Source organism: Ptychodera flava (genome assembly GCF_041260155.1).
Source record: "Ptychodera flava strain L36383 chromosome 3 unlocalized genomic scaffold, AS_Pfla_20210202 Scaffold_25__1_contigs__length_14229661_pilon, whole genome shotgun sequence".
Lineage (NCBI taxonomy): Eukaryota > Metazoa > Hemichordata > Enteropneusta > Ptychoderidae > Ptychodera > Ptychodera flava.
Genome location: NW_027248279.1, coordinates 1,958,995 through 1,974,351, shown reverse-complemented (window position 1 = coordinate 1,974,351; position 15,357 = coordinate 1,958,995). Strand labels below are relative to the sequence as shown.

Below are 15,357 nucleotides of genomic sequence, written 5' to 3'. Positions count from 1 at the left end.
ACATTAAAGATTGTTAATCGTTTTACAGTATTTTAAAATTTCTGTAATGCTGAGTTTATGAACACTTGAAGGAGATGGCTGTTAACACATCGAGTTCAGTTTTAGAACATCATTGTTTATAATATGAACACTAGTGTTAACACTAGCCGTTCACATTTGAACACCGAAATATACATTTTGAACGCGTAAAGACGCGCCTGGCGTCCGCTATTTTTACAATGTAGGGACCGTGATTAGAACTGTACTTCATCTACATTTAACCTTCAATGTATTATACCGTATAGCAGTCGAAAAATCTGAACCTTGGTCATATGTTTTCACTATGATGTGACGCAATAGACATCAAATCAGGTTCAATAATCGTTATCGTTCAAGGTAACAAATGACTCAATCGCCACGCTAAATACCCGGATGTTCCGCGACGAGAATAGAGAGAAGCCGTCGGGGATGGGGGCGGGGCTAGAAGTGCAACAAATCGACATCAAATTGTTCAAGTTGGTGACGGTCATATCAGTTCAAAGATAAAAATACAATCAAATTTGCAACACACATGGTTGGGCCGAAAAAGAAAACTAAATTCCATGGTGTCCCACCAATACACATAGTGGATCCATGGAGTAAAACAACTATTATGTCCCCTACATCACGGCATGGTTTTGTGGAGGGATCGTGATCACGGACAAGGTCTGTGCCTACATAGCTAGTTAATACCAGGGATAATGATTTTGGGTCCATTCGTGTTCTCTAAAATGTTGCCACAAGCTGCAACTAGGTGTTAATTGTATTCATTCAATCTCTCCAAGTAGAGAAAAAACTCATGTTTTTCTGATTCACCATAGGTACGATGCTGTGTGGACCTTTGTGTACCGTCCCGTTCACTATGTTACCCTGTACCACAATAGAAGGAAACACTGTGGACGAACACAAATCACCATACACAGACTTTGGTGGCAGCTGTAACCTCCACAAATGTAATTATCTCCATAAATGTAATATCAACCACAATTGTAATAAAATCAACCACAAATGCAATAAAATAGTCAACCATAAATGTAACAACCGCAACCACAAATGTAATAAACAAATTAACCATAAATGTAATAAAAATCAACCACAAATGTAATTATTATTATTATTATTATTATTATTATTATTATTATTATTAATTCTTTATTTCGGACAATGAGCATGTCCATATATATAAATGGTTACAGGATTGGGAAAAAAGAATGATACAAAAAAGGTTACATCAAGAAATATTCATTTATGGGTTAGACCATGAAGACATAATTCTGAACAAAGATTAGAAGACTGAATTTATCCATCTTTCCCTCAAGTCAGAAGTGAAGTACACAACATCATACACCTTACGTATAATTAAGTTCTCACTCATAGAGACCCTTGTCATCAAACTATTGATTTGCTTTCTAAGCAAAGCATCAAAAGTGTCAATCCTATTATATACAAACATAGTACTAGCACTGCTGCGTCTGTCATATCGTAGAAGTATGCGACCAGCATTATTGTAAGCAACTTCCAATTGTTTCAGGGCGCTTTTATTATAGCTGACCCATAAGTTACCACCATACAATTGATAGCAATATGATTTAAATAGTTTACATTTAACACTCTGAGAACACATAGAAAATTTTCTCAAAAGCATGTTAGCAGAGATATAAAAAGATCTCCTCTGACGATCGATATCAGAATTGTCACTGAAGGTATTTGTCAACAGATAGCCGAGGTGTTTTTTTCTTTTCAACAAATCGCAGTTTAACTCCATTGAGATAAACAGCCGGAATATGTTCAATCATACATCGCTTGAGAATTATACACATACATACAGTTTTCACTGTATTGAAAACAATATCATGAATATTGCCATAATTGCCACATATATTTAAAACTTGAACTTGCATATGTGATCATTTGTTTATCAATGCCCTGAGTAAATAATAACTTTAATAAGACTAGTGTAATGTTATTGCATACTTTCCTGAAACTGGTTTTCTTTCCGAAACACAGAATAGAATACTTTGAGAACGCTATCAGAAAACGGCGAGGTACTGATCAAACCGTTAGATAATGGAAGTGGAACAGCAGTTCTAGACACTGATAATTACATAATAAGGAAGCGTCAAAATAACTCGTCAACCAGTGATACCACACAAAGTTTATGGCAGATGACTCAGAACAAATAACAGAGAAATATAAAACCTTATAACAGAAACTTACGACACAAAACATGGTGACGAGAACATATATTTCAATCTAGTAAAAAAACAATACGAACAATACCTTGAACACAGTAGAACAAAATTAGACATCCTGGCATCCCTAGTGAAGGAACAAACTTCAAGTGGGACAACATAGGAATACAGACAATCTATCGATTATTCCACACAATTTATCCACTGAAGACGAATTTGAGGCAATTGATTAAGAAAGTACGGCAATTTTCGAAAAAACGGCGTTAAAGGATCGTAGTGTTATACAGTCTTTCCCACTCTCATGCTGGAGTAGAGACTGCACTGACATTCATATTACAGCTGTGTCTCGCCGTGGCCAAACAGTTCTATACACAAAACAGTGAAACGTAAAATACACTTTCAAATATACGTACAAACACACTAAAACGCAAACAATCAAGATATGAATAATGTGTGGAGTTGCTTTCCTTATTACATAGATCAATATTTAAGGGCTAATTCCTCAATTGCAACGACAAAAATAGATTTATTACATTTATGGTTGATAAGTATTACATTTATGGGTGTTTTTTTATTACATTTATGGTTACCATTTATTACATTTGTGGTTGGTGTTTTTATTACATTTATGGTTGATTTATGGGTGTATTTTATTACAATTGTGGTTGATATTACATTTGTGGAGATTATTTCATTTGTGGAGGTTACAGCAGCAAAGTTTGCAAAGACCAAAGACAACATGTACAATAAAAGAAGGGCCTCTTTGGCTTCTACACATAGACTACTCCGCTCTGCGTGGCAGGGCTATAATACGGCTACGGCGTAGTCATAGCCGAGCACCCTTGACCAAAGCGGCCGTAGGGCTAATAAGCTTAGAATCGTGTGTCAATTGATACCGTGACAGAAAAATTACTTCAATACTAACCTCCATGGCTTTACATTACTTTATGTCACGCGTGCGTCAGTAGAGGGAGGTAAAAACATTCTCTTCTACCGCCATGGTTAGTCATGGAGCCAGGAACGGAGCTAGTACCTCCATGCTATACTGCAGGCATTGAGAAATATCTTGGTCATTGCATGTTAACTGTGTTTCGAATGTCATTACACACGGCTTTGCAAGGCCTACATAGTTTTCACTGTTCTATGAACGTTAGTGTTGTAATTGTAGGAAAATTAGTGAAACCAACAAATTTGTCATGCATTATTCAGAATCGTAACTGTCTTACAAAGAGCATTGAGTAATCTTAATTCACTGCCCACAAGTGGGGTTGTCAACCTGTTGTAATGGCCATTCCCAAGATTTTCATTCGATAAAGTGAGTGCTTAAACAAGAAAAGTAAACATGACTTTTAATAGACGTGTTGGGTATGGCCGATATGGGTAAAAATGGCCATACCCAACACGTCTTAATCTGTGTGTGGAAAAGCTGTCATAACCGTTTAGGGCAATGTTAACAATTTTTCTTCCGATATCACGAATCTTTCTTGGACGCACTTCTGGATAGTTTTTGTATTGCACGTAGAGAGAGTGAGACATTTCTGAAAATCATCCAATTGTTCACTTGAAACCGTTCAACAGTGAACGCGTGGATGCAGCCGCAGAAGTTGGTGTCGCCCAAATAACGGTAAATGTTGCGCAATGGATGTTCCGTACGGCTTTGTTAGCGCACGCATAAATTCTACCGTTCTCGATGGTATATATGTATATTAAAGGTATACTTTCACCTGTTTCCAATTTTTCCATAGTTTCTATGGAAAGAGAAAATCTAACAAAGCAAAGATTTTACGCAGGTGGCCACTTTTTCAAAAAACAGCGTCCTCATATGGACATTTTGAATGCAAACGAACTCCCCTTTGTCCATATATGGGCATATTTAGATTACAGGTGAATGTATACCTTTAAGAACAGGATGGTAGTACGCAGATTTCTTTCAGGAAACGTTAAAGTTCTTTCGCTGATTTTTAATTTGTAAACTAGTTCCACAAAGTTGTTGATCCTGTAGTTGTATTTTGTGGCGTCACTATTGTTTATCTTCAAATGGAACTGAATTGTGTGATATTTCTCGCGTCCGAGGACAATAATTCCCCCCCCCCAAAAAAAAAAACCCAAAAAACAAAAACGTTGAAATGTTAGAAAATCGATGACTAACATTAAAGGAAGAATTATGGAAACATGACAGTAATGAAAACTAAGAGGCGTGAAATGTTATTGCTGAGTAATATGATATTGTTGTGCAGTAATGTAAAGCAATTTTCAGTTAGTTAATTTCAATTGTCTCCGAAATCTGTGAACTTTATTTAACTTCAGCGACTGTGCTGCGGCATTTTGTAATACTGACGTGTTTTGTAATAACTTACGCAAAATGTAATAAGGGGTATCAGCATTTTGTAATAACTGACGCATTTTGTAATAACGTCTGCAGTATTTTGTAATAAACCAGTCTACGCGTTTTGTAACAAGGGTATCAGCATTTTGTAATAATTCGCACTTTGTAATAACAGTTAACGCATTTTGTAATAATTTAAAAAACTTTTCCCAGTTTTAAAGCATTAACATATATTTTATTGACTTTGGAATGGTATTACAAAGTGTGTGTTTACTCGTTAAGTAAATACAAATATTGATCGCTTCCTGACTTCTATTTCAAATTAGAATGACTTAATTTTCGATAGCTGTCAATCAGTACTTTACCAACTGATCATTGAGGCAGGTAACTACTAGGCAATGACTAGTTTATTATCATATACTTGAGAGAATAATTGGTATACACAGTCAGTTGATTTATTAAATAGAGGATAACGACATTCTTTCTGATGTACATGTATTGCAGACAACCAGCAATCAACAGGTAGATACTCAGATAAAATAAAATATAATAACATGAAATAAATTATTATACATCTGCCTTCGCAAACAATAGAATCGAGCTTCCGTAAAAACGGGCACGTAACGGGCATGCAGTAACCCCTTTACTTTCATATTTGATGATAAACATTGCATCATTGAATGGCTCCATACTGAAACTCCATACTGTACTTTGAAAATAACTTCAGAAAAAAGAAACAGAAGTTAATGCATTACGACTGTTTGCAGGTGAAAAATATTATGAGGTAATAACGAAAGTTCACCAAGACGGCACTGTACAAATCTGGCACGACATCGCTGCTCGGCTCGTACATCGGATGTTGGATGAGCGCGCGATGTAAACAAAGATGGCGCTTACCAGAATATGCCTTTAAAGTGTATGGAATAATGCATCGGAAACTACGGGTGCATATATTCTTGATAAAAAGGAGATGTATGATATAGAAATAACGGGCGACGCGCTGACCATTAACGTTTATTTGTGGGCAAGGGCGAGAGGAAAGCCAAAAATTAACGGGCGAGGCTTGCCGAGCCCGTTAATTTGGCTTTCCTCGAGCCCACGCCCACAAATAAACGTTAATGGTCAGATCGGAGTCTGTTATTTCCATTATATTATCATCGAACGCAAGGAAACCGTCAAAATTTCCGAAAATTTCAGGAGCGAACGACAACTGGGCCCCAGAAAATGAGCAATACGCGACGCACTGTCGCGCGCGCTGTCAAAAATTGGCAAAGCCGGAGTTGTTTTCAGAAAAAAGTATCTTAACTTGACCTACAAGTGCTCCATTTTATTTTGTGATTGATTATGAATTACGTTTGAGCTGTAAAGTTACGATACTTTGAGTCGTTAATCTTATTATTCATATTCACGGGCATGTAATCAAACCATTACTGTGTATTTATTGGTCAGTCACGTGGTTTAGCTCGACCAATCAAAATGCGACGGGCAGGGCATGGTAATATAATAATAATTATTACGAAAATACCGCAGAGTAAGCATTCAGACATTAGTGCAACGCATCGCCCGACGCGCTTAACGCGCGCTAATGACTAAATCTATGTGTCGTTATACATTCTTTGCGTTATTTTCGTAATAACCTTAACTATACTGAAGTAATCTAAAGTAAACAAAATTAAAACTAAACTAAACTAAACTAAACTAAATAGTCAGAATAATCTGATGTTTTAGTGATTTGACTTGTTAGTCCCCGCGGACGAAGACCGGCGGGGACTTATAGATTGGGTCCCGTCCGTCCGTCCGTCCGTCCGTGCGTCCATCCGTCCGTTCGTTCGCAGCCGTTTCTCAGACACTGCTGAACCAATTTTGTTCAAACTTGGCACAAGTACAAAGGCATAGCACTATGACTTACAGATGCCTATCGATTTATTTTGCGATACGATTCAATATGGCCGCAAGGTGGCCATATTTTTGCGATTTTTCATGTCTTTGAAGAATAACTCAAACATCCTTGAACCGATTCTATTCAAACTTGGCACAAAGGCATAACACTATGGCCTACATATGCATGTAGAATTATATCGCGATTCGATCCAAAATGGGCGTGAGACGGCCACTTATTTGTTTGCGATTTTTCATGTCTTTGAACAATTAACTCAAACATCCTTGAACCGATTCTGTTCAAACTTGGCACAAAGGCATAACACTATAGCCTACATATGCATGTCGCATTATATTGCGATACGATCCAATATGGGCGTGAGGCGGCTATTTTGTTGCGATTTTTTCATGTCTTTGAACCATAACTCAAACATTCTTGAACCGATTTTGTTCAAACATGGCACAAAGGCAAAGCACTATAGCATACATGTACATGTCAATGTACTTCGTGACATGTTCCAATATGGTTGCCATTTTTTCCCAATATCGCTGCCAGATGGTCATTTTTGGATTTCTTCATGTTTTTGAGGCTTAATCATATGCAAATATTCCTTATCCAATGTTGTTGAGACTTGGTACAAAGATAAAGTACTATGGCATACATATGCATGTCTACTAATTTTGTGCTATGATCCATATGGTCAATAGACAGCCATTTGATTTCAATTTTGGTGTGATTTTTTTATGTCTTTGAAACATAAACATAGGTCACTGTCCTTTGATGGATTGATTTTGTTTAAACGTGATATGGCTGCATTCTTGTGCACATTAATTTGTTTCATTATATGATCCGAAATGGCTAATTACAACAGCATACCCGATCCCATACCATTTCTAAAATTCCACCAACCATGTGTATAGTATGTGCCGTCATGACACTAGCGGCAGTGAGGGCATCGTTATGTGTGATATAATCAAAAGTTCCTTCAATGGTCATTGCCGGCAGAGAGGGTCAATTTTATTGACCGTTCCTCAGATTACTTTATTATGCAAGTCACAGGCCTGATGCACCCCGCATCAATGTCATTCCACAGCTACGTAGACCACAGCTACCTAGACACCAAAGATTATAACAAAATGGACAAGCGGGGACTGTGTCATCAACGATGACTTGTTTAGCTACTAAAGCGGAAGTATATCTGACCTGTTGAGTATGTATGTATGTATGTATGTATGTATGTATGTATGTATGTATGTATGTATGTATGTATGTATGTATGTATGTATGTATGTATGTATGTATGTATGTATGTATGTATGTATGTATGTATGTATGTATGTATGTATGTATGTATGTATGCATCTACGTGGGTAGGGAGGGAGGAAGGGAGGGAGAGAGGAAAGAGTGCCTGAGTATGCCTGTCTATCTATGTATCTATCTATCTATCTATCTATCTATCTATCTATCTATCTATCTATCTATCTATCTATCTATCTATCTATCTATCTATCTATCTATCTATCTATCTATCTATCTATCTATCTGTCTGTCTGTCTGTCTGTCTGTCTATCTATCTTTCTATGGCTGTTATCATTTAATGATAATGGCAGATGGCAGGTATAACCAGTAGGATCGCGAATCAAATTTAGCTTAATCTTAGTATCGCAGGGCAGCCTATCCTAGCTCGTTGGCTTGACAAATTTTACCATAGGGCGATAGCGTAGATTCAAACGAGGAACACAATGGGAAAGAAATAGATCTATGAAAACAAAACCATGGCTCAGTAGATATGAATTGTCACCTTTTACATACAAGGAAAAGTGGCTGGTCTGTCGATAGAGCTTTATTTTGTCCTGGTTTATGGGATGATTAAAATAAATTACTATTCAGTATTTTAATTGACTGCTTCACGTCAGTGTTTATTTCAGTATATTTTGATAAATATCAGCTGTCAGCATTGATATATTAACGTGCCCCTCCCATCTTATTACCGTAAATTATCGACAATCAACTTTAGAGAATCACATATCATACGTATAGAAGTTACTAGAATACTGCAACCTTTCGTACGTTATTTTCAACTTTAAACCATTGCACCCCAAGGCCCTGGGGTGGAGTTGACATTTGGAAGTACCATCTAGCATGACGTGTGACTTCTTAAATTAACAAAGACTGTCCACCATACCATTATAATTTTTGAATCACCATAAAATACTTGTCCCAAAAATATGCAAATTATGGTCACGTGACCTCATTAAGTATTCAAAATGGCCACCAATATATAAAATATTGTATTTTTTCAATATATTTCTTTATTTCCCTAGGAATTCCTCATTTATTCATCATTTTTCATCACCAAACCTGTTTTTATCACGTCAGCATGGACTGAAATTAAATTGTGACAAAAATTTTGAAAAAACACTGATATTTTGTATCATTTTGACCTGCTAAGTGTAATGTAAACAAAGGCTCTGCATAAGTGTTAGGTCGGTCAAAGCATAATGTAACATAACATCCAGCGACTAATATTATGAAATATTTCCCACAGTAAGTATGCATATTTTGAATGACAACGACACACTTGTCCCAAAATATGCTAATAATGGTCATGTGACCTGATTAGGTATTCAAAATGGCCGCCAACAATATAAATTTATCATTATTTTTACATGTTTTCCAATTTTCCAGTAAAAGATAATCGATATTGTATCATATCCCAATGCTTAATCACTATTTATAGTCCCATGACCATGGACTTTGATGTAAACTTTATATATTATGATAAACTTTACACAGATTTGATAAAACTTGCACAAATTTCCTTGTTTTCACTCACAAGTGAAGAATTACACACAGCGCCCTTGAATAGGGGTCAGACAGGTCAAGGTATCCTATTTTATAACATCTGACTATTGAATTTATCAAATTTTGTCCACAATTACAAGATATTTTTGGAATTGTAGTATTACAATTGCCCCAAAATATGCAAATACTGGTCACATGACCTCATTAAATATTCAAAATAGCCCCCAGTATTCTAAATTTACAATGATTTTCACATATTGCTTCTCTTTCTGTAGCAACGCCCTAAAATCAGACCGAAACCTTCTAAATGTCAGAAGGGAACCATTCTGGATAAGGTTGGTTTTGTGGCATGTACATCATTAGTATAATAAAATTAGGTCGTAGTACACAACACTGTCAATGTTGATGATGTCGCTGTCTTTTATCATATTCTGAGCTCTGCATGTCATCTCCAAGCCTTCCTCTTTTCATCCACCAACAGTAATATTGAAGAAAAAAATGCAGAAAGGTCTGCAGTATATTGTCTTTTCAAAGTACAGTACTGTATGTAAAACCTATTAAAACTTTCTCAGTTTGTTTTCTCAATTATAAATCGCATAATCTCATTCTGTCTTCAATTGCATTTTGACTGTCAACTCAGACCCCCTTATATGGCGTTAATATGATAACCTAGCACCGGTAGTGAGATATAATCTCGATATCATTATATGCTATCACATTTTTACGTATTCAGAAACCACAAAGCATTTTGAAATACATACAATATCAGCGGATGTTTATACTTATTACAAAATGCGTTAAATAATGTTACAAAACGCGTTTTATTACAAAACGATGATACCCTTATTACAAATCGCGTAAACAATAATTTATTACAAATGCTGATACCCTTGTTACAAATGCGTAGACCATTGTAATACAAAATGCTGATACCCTTATTACATTTTGCGTAAGTTGTTACAAAATGCGTCGTATTACAAATGCCGCAGTACAGCGACAAGTATTTGTGGAAATTTTCCAAGCTTCATGATTATTGATTATGACATTTTGCCAGTCGATTTACATTCTAAGGGTTTATGATAAGATTCAGTAGTCAAATCGTGCTTAGAATTTGTCAACATTACAATTTTTTTTTTTGTTTCATAAGAGTGTAAAAGACTTGTTTCAAAAGTTGGAGTCGAAACCACACCGACCTCTTTAAAGGCGAGTTTGTGGGTTAATATAAACACAGCAACTTCGTCGCCGTCTATTTATTTCATTTCAGATCCTTATGCGCCACTCAACACAGACATCTCGGTTGGTGAATTACCCACTATCGAAGGAAACGACGTACTACTGAAGTGTACAGCAGATGGTGTACCTACACCAACGTACGACTGGACACAGAATGGTGTAGAATTGTCTGACAGAAACAAATACCAAATTAACGAAGATGGAAGTGAATTGACAATTCTCAGCATCACCAAACACGAACGCGAGTACTACAACTGCACCGCTACAAACGAGAAAGGAACCGATGCAACGGGAGTCTTTATCGATGTCTATTGTAGGTATTCAATTGCTTTATCGCACAGTTTATTTTCAATGTCAACAAAAACCATAAAACAAAGCTGCATTGCATTTGATCACGTTGGCGAGAAGTGTTTTTTTCATGATTCTTAATATTCCCATCAACAGCTGTTTGAGTCTGGCAAGAACTGACTGAGTGTGTAACTATTTCAAACACTGCATGTTCAGTGTTTAGAGCAAAATACACGCTGGTTTCTGTGCAATGTTGTGAACAAATTCCCGTTTCGGAAGAACACCCCTTAACGCGCATTGAACATAAAACGCATCGTGGTCCATGTAGCAAATGTATCATATATAGGTTGTATATTACAAAACGTTGTCGACAGGAATAAAGTGTACGGCTATACCAGGGAATATCAAGTTGGAGAAAACAGAAAATGAATCAATTTAGTAAGTTTTGTCAAACTTGTACATATGCATATGAATGTGACTGAGCATGAATAGCTTAAGCATGCCGAGTAAAGCTGAAGGATTTTGTCCGGACTGATAAGAGAGATGTGTTTATTACACGACATATGCTATAGCGTGCCGCTGTGTAATGATTGAAAGCTTTTGACACATGACAAAGGTCTTCCCGGCAAGCTTTCTTCCCCGACCCCTGAAATCGTCAACTTGTTATAAGTGTATTCGTTTAGATATATAACTTCAAAACAAACCGGAAAACCTAGCGGTAGTCTTTTCCAATAATTTCATATTTCAAGCAAGGCAGATACTTCCAATATGGAGCGTATTGTATTTCACAGACACAGAAGAAATTTCAGTTTTCTATATATTGACTATATTTTTGTTTCGCTTTCCATCAAACAGACGAGCCACAAACTGGATGGCCTCTATGTGAGGTACACGTGGAGACCAACGAAAACTACATCGCAGAAGGAGATTTTGCAGAACTGACCTGTAAAGCTACTGGCGGTAATCCCCCACCACACTTGGAATGGTACAACAATAGTGAAGCTTTACCTGAATGTACCTCTACTACAGATGATAATGGCGATGTGACTGAAACCGTGTCTTGTTGGACATTAACACCTTATGACAATGGAAAAATGTATGAGTGTAAAGGAAAACACGATGTTACCGAAGAAACTCCAAACTGTTTTAATGAAGAGTTTGATGTTAAATGTAGGTAAAATTTCATAGAATAAAGAGTAACCTGTAAAGAATCCATAGGTAGAAAATTACTAAACTCTTCATTTGCCCTTAGGAAGTCATTAAAATTGGCAAAATAACCTTGCCGAAATACATTTTGCTACCTACTTCACATTTTGTTCTAGGAATACTCTTACATACACAGACTTTTGAGTGTTAACATTGTAAGGTATTATTAACTTGAAATACATACATTCTGCATGCTTTTTTTTCCAATTTTGCAGATTCCCCCACTTGGCAAACCTGTAGTCACACTGAAGGAGACCATTTCGAAGAAGATGTTGACTTTACAATTACCTGTGTATCAGATGGAAATCCTCTGGCAACATTGCAGTGGATTAACGGCACAGATTTGACTATTCTTCGTGAAACTTATTATTACGACAACGACGAGACAGCAATCAATGAATATTCATGGAAACTGACTCGAGGCGATAATCAAGTGTTTTTTGAATGTCATGCCTTCAACGAAATCAGGAAAAACGCACTGGAATGTACAACGTCACAACTCACTGTACATTGTATGTTGCATATTGCATTACATCATTTTCTTTGAACAGATTATTAAGTTTGTTTTCGTATTGATTTGATTTTTCATTGTCAAAAGACAACTACTATGAACTTTATATTTTATTGTAAATGTTCCTTGTAACTTATCAAAATAACGGAAGAGTTGAGAACTTATTTGATGATGAATACGGAACGCTTCAGCTACGAAAGGAAGGTTGGATTGGAAAGTCGACGGATATAAAATGATATCTTGTTTTGCGACTACGTCTTGTTGAATAATGCGGATAGTGTTTAAAATGTATTAATCGAGGCCGAAATAGGTAGAACAGTCATGAATTTTATACTGTGATTAAAAAAATGTTTCATTTCTCTTTTGCCTCTTCGGAAGTTAATATTTTTTTCATATCAATTTTACAGTTGCACCTCTCTCTGTATGGTTGACTGGATACACAGACACAGCTAGGAAAGGAGACAGGTTAGAGTTATCGTGTGTAACAGACTCCAGTAATCCTGCCTCTACTATCAGCTGGTACAAAAATGACCAACTGATAACTGACGATGATCACGAAGAGATTCAAGACGAAGATGTCAGAGATGGCAGTTTTCATGGAAATGTTACGGAAGGAGGTTTACATTTTGATGTTCTAGCATCTCATAATAAAAATGAGTTTTCTTGTAAAACTACAAGAATTTGTTATTCAGATGAGGACTCAGCCGATTCCGTAACTGTCAATGTATATTGTAGGTATAGTTTAAAATATATGCATAACACGTTTTTCTCTTTGAATTAATAGATTAATCTAGTACTGAACATGTTTTCGCATCAAATAGTCAGTTAAAAAAAGACTTCACAGTCTCCGTAATTGCTTTCGTATACTGTAGTTATCACTTTTATTTATACTATCGGGATGTTTTGTTTTTCCATTTGTTAGTTTTTAACATTTAATTATTTGAAGTAGACTTTATCAGATGATGTAAATGTACGCATTTGCAAAACGATTTCCAGTGACACTGACTTGTCATAGACAATATCTGCTTATCAGTTCCGCCTTCAGAACCAGATGGCTGCACTACAAGTCTTACTGGATATTCAGCACCGGTTGTAGAGGGCGATGACCTTGTACTTACATGTACATCATGCAGTGGTAACCCAACACCGATCATTGAATGGTTTGAAGACGAACATAAGATTGAAACCGGCTTAGGTGACATTTCTAACTCACCAGGGGTGTATCACGGTGAAATAACAGTACAAGATTTAACTTTACATCTCACCTATCAACATCATGGACAGAGAGTGAGATGTGAATCTTTCAATGAGGAATTTAGAATGGAAAATGATAGAGTAATATCAAACGAACTTATTCTTGACGTACATTGTAAGTTTATGTTAATTAGTGAGATATTATTTCAGTGCAATTCTATGAATAAATTTCACAAACAATGTGTAACTTTTCAATACATTCGACGTATCAACAGTCACAGTACTGAGGACTTTAGACTTGATAAAATCGTCGAAGGAAAGAGAACGACAATATTAGCAGTATTCGCATTCAAAATTTATCATTATGCTGTGAAACAATGACTTTGGTGAACTTTTAGGGATGAAACAAAAGCTTAAAATATTGATAAGAACCAATGATATTGTCTCTCTCTACTTAATATTCGATAACCGATAAAAATGAAGTATTATAAGGTATTTTTACATTTACTTTCAATATGCACCACAGATGCTCCCTTTGTGAAGAACAAAGAAAAAAATCAACGCATCGTAGTCATTTTAACTGAGAACGCGGATCTCCTCTGTGAAATCAACAGCAACCCGGACGTCGAAATTACATGGTTTGACAACAATAACGAAACGATCTGCAATGGGACTGGCAAGTTTCTCGTGCGTAAAACCACAGCGGATACCATCACTACTGGTGTTCTTACAATCTTTAATGTCAGCGAATCCGATCTTGGTGATTACCGGTGTCATGCCATCAACGTCATAAATGAAGTAAACTTTACAATACATCTTTCTACAAAAGGTGAGGAGAGAGAGAGAGAGAGAGAGAGAGAGAGAGAGAGAGAGAGAGAGAGAGAGAGAGAGACAGACAGACAGACAGATCGCCCACGATGTTAACATCATGGCGCCTTTTAGTATTAAAAGGTATACTTTCAAACTTGACGAAACTAATGATGATCTGCTTATCGAAGTTGGAATGTTTTGAAGCAGAAAGAAGTGTTGGTTCGATCGATATCGATTATCTAATGAGATTTTTGAGAAATGCCAAGCATTATGCTCATGCATGTTTAGGGAAATCGTTAAGAGTAAAATCATAAGGCATGGTCGATAAATATCGCAATGTTTATGAGCGCAAAATAGCGATCATCCTGATTTATGAGTTTTTCCTTTTTTTTGTAACATTCTAAGCATATGTGGTAAATAAATTGCTTCACTATATCGCCAAATGCTAAATTTCAGCTGACACGTACGCAGAACGTCCACCGAGCGAGTCCAGCAACTCCTGAAGCATGAACAACGCTGTAGAGATGAAATTGTAAAACTATTTCTCATACACATATTGTTTACTAAATATCTGAATTAATCAACTAGTTCTTCATGAAAGGAGATATTTCTAGCATATTGCCATCAGAGGTCGGGGCTTTTTCGACTCTGCATGGGTAACAGAAATAGTAATCCTATGAAATATTGATCGATAGTTTGAAACACAATTGGTATTCACAGGTTTTCCTGACCCAGCGACAGAATTAGAAGTTATTGACAGACGAGAAGCAAATTTGACTGTGCAATGGACAGCAGGCAATGATGGTGGTAGTAAGCAGGTCTTCCACTTGGAATATATCCAACAAAATATGGCGGCAATGTCTGTACTTCCTGATAATTGTGACCCGTTAGGAGA

At 36.4% G+C, this 15,357-nt stretch overlaps 1 protein-coding gene across 1 annotated transcript; it reads left to right on the top strand.

Moving 5' to 3' along the window:
* The first annotated feature begins 880 nt into the window (after positions 1-880).
* LOC139125182 (synaptogenesis protein syg-2-like) lies at positions 881-14,965 on the top strand. Its single transcript, XM_070691286.1, has 6 exons — positions 881-971; positions 10,485-10,766; positions 11,597-11,911; positions 12,866-13,075; positions 13,492-13,827; positions 14,919-14,965. The coding sequence occupies exons 1-6, from the start codon at positions 881-883 to the stop codon at positions 14,963-14,965; spliced, it is 1,281 nt and encodes a 426-aa protein (XP_070547387.1).
* The last annotated feature ends 392 nt before the right edge of the window (positions 14,966-15,357 follow it).

What these genes read in the sequence shown, in the direction of transcription:
- LOC139125182 (XM_070691286.1), top strand. Translation starts at nt 881, where the DNA reads ATGTTACCCTGTACCACAATAGAAGGAAACACTGTGGACGAACACAAA. An exon ending in AGTCTTTATCGATGTCTATT is followed by an intron (nt 10,767 to 11,596) that starts GTAGGTATTCAA and finishes TCCATCAAACAG; the next exon opens with ACGAGCCACAAACTGGATGG. An exon ending in TGAAGAGTTTGATGTTAAAT is followed by an intron (nt 11,912 to 12,865) that starts GTAGGTAAAATT and finishes TCAATTTTACAG; the next exon opens with TTGCACCTCTCTCTGTATGG.